Source organism: Struthio camelus, chromosome 1 (assembly GCF_040807025.1).
Source record: "Struthio camelus isolate bStrCam1 chromosome 1, bStrCam1.hap1, whole genome shotgun sequence".
NCBI classification, from domain to species: domain Eukaryota; kingdom Metazoa; phylum Chordata; class Aves; order Struthioniformes; family Struthionidae; genus Struthio; species Struthio camelus.
The window spans coordinates 154,501,200-154,520,027 of NC_090942.1; the positions used below are offsets into that span (position 1 = coordinate 154,501,200).

Consider the following 18,828-nt stretch of genomic DNA (forward strand, 5'->3'; position numbering starts at 1 on the left):
TATGCTCAAAATAAAGGCCAAGCAAGCATAAACCATTCCAGTTACATAGTCCAGATCTTGAAACTATACATTATGTCATGATCGCCAAAATCAGAAAGACAGCTACTTAAAAAATATATATATAGAATAATCTATTATAAGACAAAACCTAATTTTTGCCCCTTTAAATAGGCTGAATAATCTGCCCAGTATTTGCGATTACTCTGCACTCCATTCCAATAACTTTGTGACCTTACCGTTGGCATAGCCAAGCAAACAAAACTCTTATCCAGGCCATGCAACTGTCTGGTAGCATAGCAGCTTCTAAATCACTTAACTCTCTGAACTATACCCAATAGCATCATCTCTCTCATATGAGAAACTCAGCAGGGGTAGGATCCAGGTTGTTTGCCTTATAATAACTTCTATGGTTACAGACACCCAGTTCAAGCTGCAGCACATGTCAAATGGATTAAAGCTACAAACAAGAAGTAGTAAAGCTTTGAGGCTCTCTATTTACAGGCCCATTCCTCAACAGCATCAAATAGATAGCTAAAGCTGAGAATTCTGCCTTGTATTTAGTATGAAGCCAAACATTAAACATCCTTGCAGAATGTGCTAGCCAAAACAGGTACAAGAGGGAGCAGCGCTACTAATGTTTGGGGTTGACAGAGCCATTGAGTTCCACATAATTCAACATTTGCTGTGATGGAAAGGAACAGTAACTCATGATAAACATGAGCGTCATGGCAAACATGAGTTCTTGTGCTTTGCCATCTGAGCTTGCATGCTGTCAGAGTTGACCTGCAGATACGTTTAAAGAAAAAGCACAAAAATCTTCAAAGAGGGAAAAACCCTTATTTTTCTGACTCTTTTATATATCTATATCTATCTATATATTCTCTCACACACATATACACACACCCCTACATATACATATATACACACACACACACACACACATATATATGACTCAGCTGCCCTCCCTGCCAAACTCTGTCCAGGTGATATTAGGTCTAACAATGTTAAGCAAGAAGAAAAAAAGACTTCAACTCACCCAGCATGTTTAATGTCCCAATAGTGTTGGTCTTTAATGTTTTTATAGGATTATACATGTAATTTGGAGGAGAAGCGGGAGATGCTAGATGATAGATCTGGTCCACTACAGAGCAAGGTGGGGGGGGGGGGGAAGAAGAGAGAAAAAAACCTCATTATTTTCCTGTGTAGCTCATTAAATGAGAAAGCATTAGAAAGTCAAGAAATAAGTATTTATTTTTGTCTGTCCTAACACTGGAACTCAGCACTTACTATACTCCTACCTACAAAGGATGCGTATGCAAACCTATTGTAACCCACAGCAAGTCTTGATTTTCAGTAAATTAAAAACTATAGTTTAATGTATAACAATATTGTTGAGATAGATACAGAAAGGTGGGGTGCTGAGATTTTTCGACTTGTAAAAAATTTACTTTCGAGTACTTCAGAGTCAATGCTAGAAGCTGCAAGAGGACAGGCGAAATTTTATTCCCCTCAAGTTTGTTAAGTGACTACCAGCTTCAGAGTATTTTTCTCAAGTGGAATCACAAGAAAAACGGCAGATAAATTTTCCTAGACAAGGAGGAACCTTTCAGAAAAAAAACATACTATACTTTTATTTGTAAGCCACTTGTCAGTGAAGTAGTAATGGCACAATACAAGAAATCCTGCAAAATAATGAATGTTTCCATGATGGAAAAGGGCCAGGCAAGATAGTTTACATTTTCATGTTTAAGTTTTATTCACTATTTAAATTCAAAATGTCAACAGTGACCAACATACAGAGAAAATATTTCAAGTCAGATTCATTAAGGAGAACAATTAACTGCCAGCATAAATACACAATCAGCTTTAAGAGGATCTGCATGACTCCATCACCCTTAAGTCTTACTATCTTGACAGAGTAATGACATTTGACAGTTTGTATTCTCAAGCAGGTGCCACAAAACATATCCAGCTCTTACATCTTGCCATTATTTCCTGGGTCTTCAGCATTTAACCTCTATAGCAGGCAGGACCAGTAACCTACAAGACTTCAAGACAGCCCAGAGAGCTAGCGGGATGAAATTTAAGCAGATGTATCATACTGGTGAGGATTTGTTCTCACATAATAAAAAAAAAAAAAAAAGCAGAGAAACATAATTTCATGGAACACACTATTCTATTTGCTCTCCTATCAAAAACATAAATCAAGCATTTCCATTCAGTAGCAAATCCACTGCAATATCAGAGTTATGCACAGTATGCAATCTGTATTAACCTGACTAACTAGACCAACATCCAAAGATAGCAAGTGTTGCAAGAGATCTCCCAGTTCAGCCTCGATTCAAAGTGCTACCACGCTGCTTTAAAAAAAAAAAACAAAAAAACAAAAAAAACACACCTCAGTTGCATATTCTGTCTGCCACATTAAGTATTTCACGGATATGAACGAAACGTATGAAAATTTCAAGATATGTCTTTGCATGAAAGCATAACTTCACCTCAGCATAGCGTTGTCACAATACCAAGTAAAATAGGTAGATCAAAAGCAGACCAAAGAAATGCCCAAGGAATGCATTTACTGCAGCTCACGGGCAGCATGCGCACTGCTTCAAGCAAGGTGGCTTAGAGCAATGAAACAGGAAGCAACAGCTAAAGCCACTGCTGGCCATCGCAGTGGTGAACTCCAACCTCACTCTTAAGCTTCTTCTCTCTACCTGCTCCCTTTCACCCATTTCTAAAACTGCTTTTTGATGGGCTTCAGTGGAGTTTTTGCAGAGAGAAACTATCACTTCAAAAGTGTTCACATCTGTCAGATAACTTACTGCCTGACCCTAATGTGTCAAAGGAGAAGCGAACGCTTCTTTGCCTCCCCTCACCCCTTTCTCAAGAGCCGCTGTAATTTTCTGACGCACAGCAGCTCCTGAAGGAACAGTTCCTGTAACGGCATATGGCAATTCAGAGGAATGGGACCAAAAGCGACCTTTTTTTTTTTTTCTCTGCATGAAGATACAGTTAAGCCTGTAATTATCCAAATGGACACATAATTACTAGCTAGAAACAAATGTAAACCCAAAACAATATCCCAAAGATTTCTTATCATTTTCAAATCTCACTTTTCGTGCCAAGGTAAGCGTAACATATAGCACAAAAAAAAAAAAAAAAAACCAAACCACTCTCCTTCCTCTGGTCCTTCTTCCTCTTTGTTTCTCAGCTCTCAATTGCTTTAGTGGAAGAAAGACACAGAACATGGAAGGAAAAACAAAAGAAAAAAAAAAAAAAGGGCTTTACTTGCCCACAATGTGGACATCTCTACAACCTGCCTCAACATGCTTCCTTCCCTAAATACAAAATGGCAAAAATAGACCTCTCTCCTATGAAAAGGGTTCAGCAAAAGCAGAACTAGCAGATGCAAGGAAGAGGTGGCATTTGCCAAGTGGCACACGGCCATCTTCTAGATCAACAGGGAGCCAGCCAGCTCCAAGAGCTTTCCCTCTTGCCCAGAAAGGGATCTTTAGAGTATCTAGCTTTAGACCAGCTCAAAACATTGCTTGTTTTCCAAAACATTTAAAGAGTGCTGGACTTCTCAAGAGGGTGAAAAGATAAGCTTCTACCTATTGGTCACTCAATAACGCTATCAAGTTCAGGATCTTGAGATAAGTACAATTACTTCTAGTTCAACTTTCTCTTTTTAACTGCAAGGTCTGAAAAACACATAGCACAGAAGAGTCGAGCAAACTCTCTGTACTTTTTCCTCATAATTTCATCAGGTAAGCCAGACGTCCCAGACAAAAAAAGCCATAAACCTAGCTTGGCTGACAACCTCCTAAACTTTGGCACAGACAAAATAGGAAGCTATTTAAGCCAGCAGGCAGCTTAAACTCTACGCAAGACAGAACTGCGGAAAGCTAGCCTAGCTATTGCTTTTCACAGTTTGGGGTGTCTGAGAGGAGCATCTGCAGCAGGATAGAAGCAAATGCATCCTGCAGTTGGTCTCCACACCTCTTCCCTTTTAACAAAGTGAAGAAAAAAGATGTGAAGAAAAGAGATTCCACAACATTTAATTGCGCCTGTTAAGAACCCTTGAACTGGCTTTGCAATTAAACCATAGTGTAAATTGAAAATTGACTGTGCACAGGGACGTGCAAAGCCGTAAGTATATAAATAGGGACCATAACAGAAGAACAAAATACATAAACTTGCAGACTTTTACTACTTACTCATACGGGGGGCTAGAAAGCACTGTGAACATGACAAGAAGCAGCTTACCAAGCAGAGGAAGCTAGATTGGTCATAAAATAAAGAAATGTTATCCAGGAAAGTTTTAAATCTGAGAAAATGTTTACTAGGTTCTAGCTAGCTTGGCACCAAAAGCTTAAAGGCAAGTTACTTTTTGGCATCAAAAAACTAAAGGCAAGTTTAAAACTTCTACATACACAGACTTATTTCAAGTAGGGCTAGACACTGCAAATAGAAATGACTTAGTTACAAGTGTGTCAGCTGAACAGGACTGCAACAAAGCATATATTTATCTTGTGCACAGAAACTGTACTTATTCTAACCAAATCCTTAGTCAAATGGAGACATAGCTTAAGTTTCTGTGTTCATATTTGTGTTGATTTAGGTTTCTTTTTTTTTTTTTTTTAAACATATTAGAATGGAGAATTTGTATAACACCTACTGTGGGAAAACATAAGTCACTTGCCATTCATAAGTGATTATTTCTCAAAAAAAATCCCAACCAAACAAAAAAACCTGCAAATTTTGCCACTTACAGTTTATGCTGAAAAAAGCAAACGCATACATCAATTTCAAGAACCAGAGATAATAATATCCAAGCCACTGATTACACAGTGAAAATGACAATATCATGTGATGAGATGCAACAAAATCTCTAACCTTTTAGTTATCTGTTATTTGTGTGATGGTGTGCTCTTGTTCTCTTTCCCCCACCCTTCCCCCCCTCCCCCCCCCAAAACAGCACACAGCCAGGGACTAATTAAGCATGCTGGTACATGCTTACCACCCAAATACAGCTGGTATGCAAATATGGCTACAAGTCAACCATCTTACCCCATAAATAGGAGGCAGCCCAGAGCCTGCTGAGCTCTCCTGCATGAAAGTGGGCTGCGCAGCAGAATCACCCATTGAGTGGGGGACACCTCTCAAGGTTACTCATCAAGGTCAAGAGATTCCTTTCCCGCAAAAGAGCCTCGGTAAGTGACTAATAGCATGCTAAAACTTTGCAAACTTTGCTAGGTTATGTCTCCGATTGATTGTACACGTAATCCTTTTGACATAAGCTGCTGACCAAGTCTGCAACTAACACTGGATCCAGCTGCACCCAGACTCCTCTGAGGAGGAGTCTGGAAAGCAAGGGGGTCCACTCTGAACCTCATGACTCAATGGGAGGGTCTCCTTGACACTTTCATCTGACCCTGTCCTCCATGCAGTAAATAACTGAGTGAACCTTGCCACTGACCCTTGTTAAATCACTGTCTTATTTAGGATTGAACTTCTCTTCAGTCACTACCTTGCCTCAATAAAGCATATTGCTGCTTCTCTCCTGTGAGTGAAGTGTATCACTCCCCACTCATCTCTGTCAACTTGACATAGTCTACAGGATGGCAAGTAGTATCACCAATTATTTATGGAGGCATGGAGTGAACCTGAGTCCCAGCTTCTCAGAAGAAAGGGCTTGTGACAATTGGCATAATTGGGAAGCTCTTGAAGAATGCCTAAAAGTAACTAGGGGCCACACAAAGAATGGAAAAGGATTTATTTGCAAGATACTGGGTACCTGTTTAGAAGCTGCATATCAAGAAAAGGAGAGTAGAAATAGAAAGGAGCAGGACCTAAAGAAAGAAATAGAAGGTACGAAGGCAACTGAGTTGTTCCTGTCTTTGAAAATTGAACAACTGCAGAAACAGTTGCAGGAGGAAAAGGAGAAAAGACAAAAGTTGGGAGAAAAAGTTGAGATGACACTTATGCACGCTCCCTGCCCCCCTGACATTGTACAGATTAGGAATCTAATAGTATCCCCTGAAGACTGGGATGGAGACATCTGGGCTGATCCTGATAATAGTAAGGCAGAAGATGATGATCCTTTGTTCCCCTTAAATCCCCCTGAACATGAAGCTAGACACATTTTAAAACGGTAAGAATCCAGGCACCTCAGGGTTGCACTCTGTGATATACTATGCAAACTATCTCCTGGATCTATTACAATTTGCAAGAGAGATATAGTGGAAAAATAGGTAAAACAAAATGAATAATTGTGGTGAGTATGCCTAAGTGGCAGCAACTGAATAATGCTGAGTGAGGATGAAGCAAATAGCTATTGGGGTCTGGGAGTTTCCTTAAATTTAGGACTCATCCCAGAAGATACACCCCATTCCATCACCAGTCGAGTAGCTTATTGGGCTGGTAGAATAGACACCACGTAGCGAGGTGAACCCTCCATAATCCCCATTAAATCTCTAAGTGAGCTCTCTACAGCTGTCACAAAAGCTGCTTACATACAAACCACGCATGAACGAGGACCCCATAATGTCCAACTATCTGCTACAGTAGATCTTGCAATGTTAAAATCACTGATTAGAGGAGCCCGGGCAACTCTTAAACCCTATCTAGTTGCAAAACAGGATGAGATCAAAAGAGACACAGAATATAATGAAAGATGAGGTAATAACTCTCTCAGGCAACTCCCTACATGGGTGAATTAATGCACAGCATTAACTACAGCTGTGAAGTGTGCTGGGATGATGCACCAGCTGAAAAACCTGAAGCCCCAGGGAGGAGATTATAAGGTGAGACCGGTGAAACAGGGAACAGAAACTTAATCAAAGGGAAAAAATCTAAAAACCTGCAAACAATCTCAAGAACAGAAGATGAACTATATGGAGGAAAGCATTAGCCCTAGACATTCCCAGAGCCATGATTCAAGGTCATACTGGCATTATCTTGAGTCTGACTGAAGCATTCCAGAAATGAGACAATGGTGAAGGGAGGGAGTGTATTTCGACTCCTCTGGTGCCAGCTCCCAGAGAGGCAGACAACCCTTTTCTCCCTCTTAGGGAGGAATTGCAGGGCACGAAGCCAAAAAAAGGAGCAATGCCTGGAAAGCAATTGGGTCTGCCTGTCCATCAAGTGGAGGCTTATCAGTGGATAAGTGATGATGGCCCATATATTTTGATTCCAATTTGTCCTCAAGGACAATTTAGGAAGTTTTTAATAGATGTGGGAATACAAATTTCAATATTAGCACAATAAGGTGCTGAGATGCTGGGTGTGCAATCCAGATGGCAAAAAATTAAAGTTACCAGTGTGAATAGAGCAAGTATTATGTGCTAAACTGCCAAGGTCAATTTATGACTCCTGAATGAGAAGTTCATGTTGACTACTCGCTTTGCAATTAAAGATAATCATGAAAATATTTTAGGTTTCAATGTTTTAAATGAATGAACTTGGCACCTGATGAATGGCAGTGTATGGTCTTTTGGCTCAAACACTGATCCCAACCCTGGTAGAAATAGGGAGGTCACAGTGTGTGTACTCTGCGCAGGCCCTGTGTTCCCTGATTCAAAAATTACTAGTGTACTGCAATATCCAATTCCTGCTGTGGCATAAAATGGAATTTCTGAAGTCATAGCTGATTTGCAGAAATAATAAATTATCTCCAAAACCCACTCCCCATATAATTCACCTGTCTGGCCAATTTGGAAACCAGATAGGAGGTTGTGTTTTATGATTATCAGCGCATGAATGCTAATACAGCCCCACTAACAGCTGCTACCAAATAACGCAAACTTAACAGCTACATCACAAGCAGCTGCACATCCATGAATGGCAATGCCAGATGTGAAAGACGCATCTTCATGGTCCAGTTGAAGGAGAAGGATAAAGATAAGTTTGCTTTCACTTGGGAAGGAATGCAATACACCTTTAACAAACTCCCATGCGGGTATAAATGTTCACGCATGATTGCTCATGCTGCATGTGCTGAACTTTGTAATTACAGACAGTCTCACTCCCTCAAGATGTGAAACTACCAATATATAGATGATATTCTGACCAGAGGAACTTCCCCTGAGAAGGTGGAGGCGGCAGCAGCAGCAGCATGGCAAGCACTAAATAAAGCAGAAGTTGAGGTTCCACTTGAAAAATGTCAGGAACCAAGTAAAGTAGTAAGATTTTTAGGTACTTGGTGGATAGAGCAGTGATTCCTCCAGACACTAAGAAAAATTGAGGAGCTGCAAATGCCCCAGTCAAGGAAGGAGTTAAAACAGTTAATGGGAACTTTAGGCTACTGGAAGAAGCATGTACCTGGCTTTTCTATTACTGCTTGTCCACTATATTCATCCTTAAGGAAAGATAAAGCCTGGGAGTGGAAATTAGAACACAAAAGAGGTGGTCAAAACTGAAGAATTAAAGACATACCAGTCATTGGGACCAGTATAACCCTATCAGAGCTGAACGGGGTTTGGCTGAGCATGCTACTTATTGTAACCTGTTCCAAACTGGCCCTGATGGAGCAAAAAGACCTTTATTATTTAGCTCTACTGCATTTGAGGAAATAGAACAACAATATTCTGAATGGGAAAAAGGACTTTACCTTTAGTCGGGGCAGTTCAACAAGCTGAGAAATACACTAAGGACAACCTGTGCATCTAGAGGACCGTTTAATTTGCTAGAAGCAATTGTAAAGGGGACTGTTCCCTCAGAAGGAGTTGCACAAAAACCCACTATCAGAAAATGGTAGGCCTACCTAACAGGACTTGTCGAAAACATGCAATTAACTGAAGGACATGCTAAGGTTTCCAAATTACAGATGCCCATAGATACAGACCCCTTAGTGCTACAATAACCTTTTAAACCTTCACCAATTCTGAATGTACTGCCCCTCACTGAGGGTACAACAACAACAAAGTATTTGGTTCACTGATGCCTCAGCAAAAAAAAAAAAAAAAAAAAAAAAAAGGTAAATAGTAATATAAGGCTGCTGCATTAGATATTACCACTGGCAAACAAGTAAGAGAAGAAGCTGAAGGCAACGCACAAGTAGGAGAATTAAGAGCAGTAGTTTTGGCATCCTTTGCAAGAGCTGGGCTTGGTGCTCCACCTTCTGGAAAAGGAAGATATCCAATAACATTACAGCCAGGACAACATGTCATGGTGAACTTACCATCTATTGGTACTGTGCCTATGACTCTAAACTTCGTGGCCCACTTGCTTAGGAAGCTACTGATAGTGGTGCAAAACACAGAATTAGTGCACAATGAATTTTGCCTCCTTCTTAACAGGGTAACCTGTCTGGACAACCCCACCAAGATGGGTCTATTCTACCCTTTTGTTTTGCAGCACCCAATAAGATGAAAGGATGTGTTATTCTGCTGCTGCTGTTGAAGATTTTGTTGATGACTACATCTGTACCTATTGTGATTATTCCCCTAGTTGTACTGAGGAGTTCAAATAAGGACACTGTGTTCAGGCCTAAATATATTACAATAACAATTGCTAGCAAGAGCTATAATTTTACAGAGTCAGAATTTCTAAATCCTAACCTAAATCTGACAGAAGGGAATGTAAGTATAATATGTGAAATACAACCCCCAAACCCTAACGGGATTATATCCTTACTTAGTCATCAAAATAATCTTTACAAAAAGAGGTAAGATTGTATTTGTTTCTTTTCATTTCTCTTTAACATAACATCCATCGAACAGCTGCTAACTTTTTTTTTTTTTTTTTTAAAGACAATGTGAATGGAGGTTCAGTTGTACTGCACTCACTGGTGGTATGCACATCCATGTCTCTGCTGTTATAAAAGATAGGAAAACCCTATCCCCACAGAATTCTGACCTTAGGCAGTATGTGATCAAATATGCAGGCCAATGAGTGTTATTTAATCCATCATGGTCTCTTAAATGAGTAGAACTATTGATGCAAATTACTATCTCTACAATCAAACCAGCTTGTCCACCATTCCTAAGTATACCCTATGCAGGATGGTCAGCACGGTTGCCTGAGTGAACCCTCACCTCTCCAAAACCAACAAGGAGGGACGTGACTGGTATCAACAGTAACAGGACTGGGAGTCTTAAACAGTATAGATGCCAAAGTGCTCATAAATAAACTAAGCACAACAATTGATTTGCACAAATCAGAGGAGACTGCAATGGATGTTCTATTAGCATTGGGAACTAGCCAATGGCTCTTACCTGATATATTGCCTCAGTGGGAAAGAATTAATGAAAGAGACCACCAGTGAATTGTGGATGCACTTGGTGTAGCCCAAGATAATGCTTCTCTGGCTCTTAGTTGCATCCAAGCTCAACTGTGGATGCAATCTATGATAGCAGCAATTATAAGACAAGGCAAAGAAGGCACCTTACCCACTGAAATTCAAAAGGTAATCACGGATAATGTAACTAAATTTGAAAAGGAATTCCAATCTTGCTGGTATTTAGTAAATTTTACTTATGACCCCATCCACAATAAGGCTGCAGTTTCTGTCTTAACAATACGCAACGCTTTGGTATATATATCACATATCCAATCACTGCACTGAGATTAAATCACAATGGAAATATACTCTGTTAGAGCACAGATCGTGGGCCCAATGAAATGGAAAGAGATGGCAAACTGCTGATCTTAACGCATGCATTGTACAGGAACAACAAGGATTTATTTATGAGAGTAATACCAGCAAAGTCCAAGACATTTGTCTTGAGATTGAATAAAATGTTTGTCATTTTGAAATATAACCTGATGAAACCCCTTGTGTATCTTGGGGGAAAATGTGTTTGCATGAGAACCCTTTGTGATTTTGTATTTGTAGATAACATTACTGTGAATACAAGCAATCACTCAAATATTTGTTTGTAACTACTGAAATTATGGGAGGCAGCTTTAATTATTCAGATCCTGTTACAGCTCATCAATTGTTACAATCTAATTATACATTAAAACGAGATTTATTGCCTACCCCCATCGGAACGAATCTTACGTTGGTGAAAAAGCTGCTACAACATGATGACCTGCATTAACTGCTGAAACGTATGTGAAACAATAGACAAAGAACCCTAATCACTACTGTTCATCATGATACAGAACAGATATAACATGTTCTGGAAAGAGTGAAAAAAAGATGGAGAACATTACTACTGGGAAACTCTTTTTGGATGATCACTGACAGCAACAGAAATTTTTCATCTCATGCTTCATCCAGTTGTGATTTTACTAACTCTACTATGTCTACCACTTCTAATCATATTGTATATAAGGCTCTAGTACATGATGCAACAAATAATCTGTATTCAACCACCCAAAACACAAAAGTTAGTACATAATAGTAATACTTTATGCTAAAACTGTTTACTTGCCATGGACCTGTAAACACATCAATTATCAATAAATTATGGTACAGAGGCAAGAGGTGACTGTACCACTGCTCTGTGAAGGATAAGATGGATCAACTACAGTCAGGGGGTGGAGTGTGACAGTGTGCTCTTTTGCCCCCTTCCTGTCCCCCCCCCCCCCCAACCTCTCTGTAAACAGCACACAGCCAGGGACTAATTAAGCATACACCCACCCAAATACAGCTGGTATGCAAATATGGCTACAAGTCAACCATCTTACCCCATAAATAGGAGGCAGCCCAGAGCCTGCTGAGCTCTCCTGCATGAAAGTGGGCTGCGCAGCAGAATCACCCATTGAGTGGGGGACACCTCTCAAGGTTACTCATCAAGGTCAAGAGATTCCTTTCCCGCAATAGAGCCTCGGTAAGTGACTAATAGCATGCTAAAACTTTGCAAACTTTGCTAGGTTATGTCTCCGATTGATTGTACACGTAATCCTTTTGACATAAGCTGCTGACCAAGTCCGCAACTAACACTGGATCCAGCTGCACCCAGACTCCTCTGAGGAGGAGTCTGGAAAGCAAGGGGGTCCACTCTGAACCTCATGACTCAATGGGAGGGTCTCCTTGACACTTTCATCTGACCCTGTCCTCCATGCAGTAAATAACTGAGTGAACCTTGCCACTGACCCTTGTTAAATCACTGTCTTATTTAGGATTGAACTTCTCTTCAGTCACTACCTTGCCTCAATAAAGCATATTGCTGCTTCTCTCCTGTGAGTGAAGTGTATCACTCCCCACTCATCTGTGTTAATTTGCAATTCTGTCTTCAAATAAATAAATCTATAATCAGCATCAACAAAGTTTTAGTAACATACCATAATCTTTAGAGATCAACAACTAAACTGAATTTCAGTTGTGTGAATTTTTTAATGTGAAAAAGCTTAAAAAATATTATTTAGTAGATACAGAATCTGTAATACCTAAATCCTGTTCTGTCTTGAGTTTTCCTTAATGCTAAAGGAGTATGATCAACATAACCACTCACATTTGCAACACGTTGCAATAAAACTGCCCTCCTTGGCATCATCTATCTTTATTTTTCAGATGTATCAGTGTGTTGGTGCTGCATGCTTCCAAAGTGAACATGAAGGATAGAATCTAACATCTTTCCTATGATAAAGCTAGGAATGACCTTCACTTTCAAATCTGAACTGCAATATGCGTTATGGGACCACAACGGACTAAGGAGGTCACTAAGTCCAGTAAGCATCTACATCCATCACCTGCTAGCCAGTAAGTGTTAAGCAAAAAAGCTTTGATCAGGAGCATACAAGCAACTTGTGGCAGCTTACATAGATGGGGGTTTCTTGTAAAGACCAGCTATACCGGTTCCCTTACCGTTGGTCAGACCAGAGAAGCTGACACAATGAAACTGGTTGTTTCCACTGCACTGAACTATTTATGGAAATATGACTTGAAATACCAATTCATGATCAACTTCTATTGTATTTTTTTCTGAATGTTAAAAACAAACCTGACAGAGCTGGTTAGAGCCATGTACTTATTGTACAAGCATGAAGCAGAAAATGATTCAATGGCGCTCTCATCTTATCCCAGGATATTAAATCTGTTCCAACATTATATTTTTACTGCAGAGTGTTAAGTACTGGCTGTGGCAGGCTGTCATTCGTCCTCCCTCTTTACCACTGTTTTCTTTGTACTGACCATAAACACTCTGCACATGCCTGAAGATTAAAAACAAAAACAAACAACAAGAAAATCAGCTTGCTTTATGGCTAAGTTCAACACTGCCTCCCAAAAATCTTCCCCCCTCTCCCCTTCAAAAAAAAACAGGCTATGGCCCCTCTTCCGGTGGAAGAACAGCCTTCCTTAAGCCAAGACAATAACATTTTACTAAACACTGCTCTGTGACATCCCAGAATCATTCACTCCCTTATCTATTCTACCTATAACTTACGGCAAACTGGAACCTTTTAAAGGTGTGTCATGTTTTTTCCTGGGGGTTTAAGAGAGACTCACCACAGACCTGGGCACTACTGAACTTGGCGCTGGACAAACAAAATCGAGTGGCACATGCTACCTTCTCCCTTGCCGTGACCATACCCTAACTGCACAAATTACAAGCTATCAAGCTGAATGAGGTAAATATTTGGCATAGAGAATGAAGATGAAGAGGATGAAGATCAGGAACAGAGGTACTCAAAAGCAGCAATGATCTTTTTAGAAAAATAGCTTGTGAAATTCCGGATCAGTTAAACAGAGATTAAGATCTCAAAATTCTACACAAACAACTGTCCAAAAAAGCAACATGCTGAAAAGCAACACTCACATAACAAGTGAAAAGCTGCATTTGAAAACAGTCAACATAGACCCACAAGCCAGCAAAGCCCTTAAGAATAAAAGCACTGCTAGTCCAAGTCAAGCCAATGATCTATTCAAGTTCTGTAAATAATACTTTGTACACGTGTGTGCATGTTAACAATAACTTCACACATTCCAAAAACTCTAAAAGCCAATCTCCTTACCACTATGCATGCCATGCGCTCACCTTTAACACTTCTCAGCCTGTAGAATGTATTCTTATCCCATCATTTGGAAACCTTTTCAGTGAAAAGTTGCAAGAGCCCACTATAAAACCCTAACCACCTTCATATTCACAACAGCTACTGAAAATAAAGCTGACATTTAAGAACTGTCTTGCCAGAAGCTGGACTGCTGGAATCAAGAAATAAAGAACAGAACAGACCAGCTTCATGTAACTGATCTTCATATCAATTCTTACGACTCGTCTCAGGAAACGAGTGATAAAGTAGTTCCTCCTAACCTCCCACATATGAGCACTGTTCTTCTCATTTGATTTATATTATGTAATGTAGGCAGTGCATTTACATGTGTTTTTTAAAGAGTCTGTCTTTGGATGTCAGAATGGAATTACTCTTCACTACCCTCAGCAAAAAGAAATAGCCTATTCAGCTGACACACACCGTAATTTTAGCAATGTCCTACTGATATTTTATTGAAAGCTCCATGTTAAACCAAAGTGTTGGAGGCCATCAACAAAATTTCTACTCTGCAACTGTTTTTGAACAAGAGGAGCACAAAGCGGCTAGCGTGATATACGCAGAGGAAGAAAAGAATTCTCTAAATGAAACTTGTGACTAAGAATATAACTCTTGAGGACTACCATGAACATCTTTTCTTAGGAAGAGAGTCTTCCTGAGCTTTATCACTCGCTCAATGTAATGATGAAGCATTTAAAATATACTGTGCATTTCTGATCCGCGGAATGAAATCAATTAAGTTGAGTCATTGTTGATAAAGCACTGGAACTCCTGTAGCTTCTTCAGGCCTGTTTCTGTTTCAGATTCATGACGAGAGTGATAAAAAACAACCAAAAAACCCAAACCACTACATTTGTCTGTAATATCTGAGATAGTTGTAAGATCTACAAGGTCAAAGGAGTGCAGCAGGTAATTTCTGAATAGTATTCCTTGATTCCAAACAGGAAGGAAATGCTTCCCAAATGTTAAAGGACTGCTGATTCATTTCAGCTACTCTATTATTATTGTAACACTATTCACTCTCAAAAAATTGCAATGTAGTGCTTATGTTTACAGAGTCCTTTTAAGTCTCTGAGAAAGGTTTACTACTCTAAAAGCACTACAAGGTCTAATGATTTCACATCATCCATTTCAATAGTTTCTTTGCATTGGTTTTCTCTGTGGTCACAACATTTATCATAAAAAGTTAACTTCTGAAGTTTACATTCAAAGTCACATTTTCCCTATTCTATGTCTATCCCACTGTCCAGCTGAGGAGGATACTTCTTTCAGATCCAAGACACAGCAAAAGGCAAACGGGATGTGCATATATCACCTTATAAAAGATTATAAGGCTTCTAAAGGTCGTGGAAGAAGCAGGAAGAAAAGGCAGCAGTGGAAGGTTATGGGCTATGCATACCTGCCCAAAGTTTTCTGGCAGCATTATTCAACTGCTGTAGCTATTGTGGACAAAAAGGTACGGGTACCTAATAGTAGTTGATAAGCAGCCCTCAGGCCTAAGACCTAGAAGTATTAATTGCTTTTAACAGTCTGCTTTGTGGTATGACTGCCATCTTATGGCTTCACCTTGAAATCTGCCAGTGGTTTTTTTTTTTTCTTTGTTTGTCAAAGTTTAATATGTAAGTATAATAACATTTTAGCACAGCAGTACAGACTTGGCTGCAGAGTGAAATTGCTAACAATAATAAATTAAACCAAACTAAAAACAAAACAAATCCCCACAGGCACACAGTCAACTCTTTCATGTGGTCATAACTAACAATTTGGATATAAACAAAGACAGCACTAGTTCTCAGTGAATACACAAACTAATGAAGTGCATTTTTCTTTCCTACTTTCATTTGGTGGTTTTTAATGCAATTCTATTACCACGGGGCAGGCAGATCACAGTGACACTGGTGCAGGCATTTATATCCATTTGTTCTCTGAGTAGTATCTGTGGGTCTGTAGGCTAGAGTTTACAGGGCCATTAGCAGCAGCTCTCTCAAGTAAACATCTTTTGGAGTTTCTGATCTTAAAGAAGGTAAAGAATGAAAGGCAGAAAATAAGCACACAAAGGTGGATGCTCTATACTTTTTTGCTAGATAATTCAGAAAAGACTCTTCAGAGATGCTTTTCTTTATATACCACCACTTGGGAAAAAAATTGTCTTTTTGGAACAAGAAACCTCATTTATTAGTTTACTAAACCTCAACATGAGGGTTAGGCTGAAATCTTTAAAAATTGCAGGTACTTTAAGAACACAGAGCTCAAGCACAATAAAACAACGTTTATACAAACATTATGAGAAGTTGTGTAAATTTTCTTTTCTGACAACATTTTTTGACTATTTGCTACCTTCCAGGATTCCTAAAAGCTACTTTCATTCAATTAAACAAATCAGTGACCTTCTTTTTCTTCTTGAAAAAAGCCTCAGTGAAAGCTATGTGTTCTTTTGAGTTTCTACTGACACCATCTTCCCCAAATGCTAAAGCAAAGGAAATCCCACTGGAGGAAGTCCCTCAGCACTACAATTATCATAGGACCAAGAAACAAAATGAGTGTGTTTAGGTGGATCTACTACTGTGTCTGGCCAATCAGATCAAGTTCTAAGAATGCAGTTTGGCACTTCATATCATAAAGCAAAGAAAGATTTAAATAAGGCAGCCTGTGCAAAGCCATCACTGTGAAACTAAAAAAATGCATCACGAGATTTAATGAAAAATATGCATCTCGAGACTAAATCCACTTTCAGTGTCAGAAGCGCGTATATTCTTCTGTCTAGATTAGAAACAAGGTTTCTTTCTAAATAAGCCACTGATTACCCTCTCCTAAATTGAAGTGTTAAACATTCTGATATGACCTTATTCAAACATGACAGCAATAAAATAGGAATTCTTCAGATAAAAAGAAGTTAAGAAACGAGGTTGTCTTATAACCCCAGTTATTCAAAGTCCTATTTACAAGCAAAAAGATTCTAAAACTTAGCTCTAACTGGGACTAGGAAAAGACATAACAATCCATATGCCAAAAGGGGGAAAAAATACAACTTGTGAATCTGTTACAATAACCATCGTTCATTGTTTCATCTTTTTTCTTTAAGCCCATCCTTCTAGCCTCTTTCTATGTTGGACTATGAACTTACCTCCGTTTTAAATGAAAACAAAATTTTATCACGCTCCTACATCAGGATATGAAAGTTAATTTTATTTTAGTATTTACCATGCTATCTTTAATTTACATTGATGTAGGATGAGAAGAGATTCAGTAAATTGCCCACTGAATAACACACTGAAATTTATAATCAGCATGAAATGGGGAAGTGGTGTCTTAATTACACAGAGCATGGGAGAGTTAACATAAGCATCTCTGAATTCCTATTCATTACTGCCAGTAGTTGGACAACAGCATCAGCAAAACTGGTAATTCTCTGAAGAGGTCCCAAGTACGATCAGTTAGAGAGAGGGTATCGCAGGGGAAAGATTAGGAAAGCTCACAGACAGAACTGGCTGAGGTATAAGCTACCAGCACCTGCAGTGAACAGAGCAAATTACTCTGATCCTAGTCCCATTATACCGTCAGGGGAAGCAGAAGTTTGAAGTAAAGGAACAGACAGTTACTGAACCAATGCATTGTCTGAACAGAGGAGGAGCGTATGTTTGCAGAACTCTTTCAGTGATACTGTCAAGATTCATCATAAGCAATGTTACAAGAGATACAATTGCTAGAGATTTTTGCCTCTGTAAAATTCCATCCATTAGAATACAGCAAGAATAAGAAAAAAAGGCCTGAGATTTATTTTTCCTCTTAAAAATGAAACAACTACATTGCTACAAAGTTTTAAAGGAATGAGGCAAAACCACCTCCAGTGTAACTGGAATAACATTTTCATTGCTCCACCACATGCTGATTTATTTCAGAAGTCTATAAATACATATATATCTTGTAAATATTTCTTTATTAATGCTGTCTTGCAAGTCAGCATAATATTCTGAGGTTTAGGGTAGATTACACATCGAGTTATTTCTACTTTTTCCAATCAGGATGGTTTATCTTTCTTTTTCTGAAAACTGGGGGAATTCAGTACTGTTGTTTTCCTATTCTACAGGCTGCTGTAGAATGCCTATACCTAAATTAGGATCATTGTTTTCCATAGAAGAAAAATAAGTCAGTAAGAAAAGTGAGCTCGTCAGCTGAGAGAAAAATAAGCTGTATGAGAGGACTATACACAGTTGCAGAATATATGCAGGCTAGCACAACGGCAACTACGAGTTAAGATTCTTAGTCCACTATATCTAGGCCACAGAGTGAGTGAGTGTGCACACAGCAGCGTGAGATATTGGATGGGGAGAGACAGATAACCTATCTTCACCTCTGTGTTCTCACAAAATCATTATCACACTACAACGCTTTTAAGATTTCCTTCCTCCCATCTGACTAACCACACAGAAATAATTGTTTCAAAGACAAAAGCCCTCAGAACGTCTCACCTCATGGTGGACACAGAAGTCAGGCTAATAATAAACACAGCATACAGACAGTGCATGGATCAATCCACATGTCTGTACATAAATTCCATTTCTTTACAAACAAACAGACTTAGAGGGTAAAGCATAACAAAGTGCAGATACCAAGCATACACGACTCACCTTCAATGTACAGGGGCTCAACGACGTCATGATTTATCAGTTCGAAGTTCTCATGACCAATCCAGTGCTCCACATTTCTTTTCCTGCCCGTAAAGAAGTTGTCCACAACTGTAACCTCATGGCCATCCATCATTAGTTTGTCAGTAAGATGAGAACCCACAAACCCTGCTCCTCCAGTTATCTGCGTTAGGACAGTTGGTATAAATTTTTTTTTTTTCCTTTTTACAGAAACACCAAACAAAGTCCACAAACATGAAGA

The 18,828-nt window shown here is 39.2% G+C and overlaps 1 protein-coding gene across 1 annotated transcript in view; it reads right to left on the reverse strand.

The window, feature by feature from the left end:
• Nucleotides 1–18,828, reverse strand: part of UXS1 (UDP-glucuronate decarboxylase 1) — a 71,529-nt gene that overhangs the window by 25,870 nt on the left and 26,831 nt on the right. The window contains exons 6-7 of the mRNA XM_068925484.1: nucleotides 18,570–18,750; nucleotides 1,037–1,141 (exon numbers count right to left, since the gene is read on the reverse strand). Coding sequence (XP_068781585.1) covers nucleotides 1,037–1,141; nucleotides 18,570–18,750 — 286 coding nt within the window. The remainder of the gene's footprint in view (nucleotides 1–1,036; nucleotides 1,142–18,569; nucleotides 18,751–18,828) is intronic.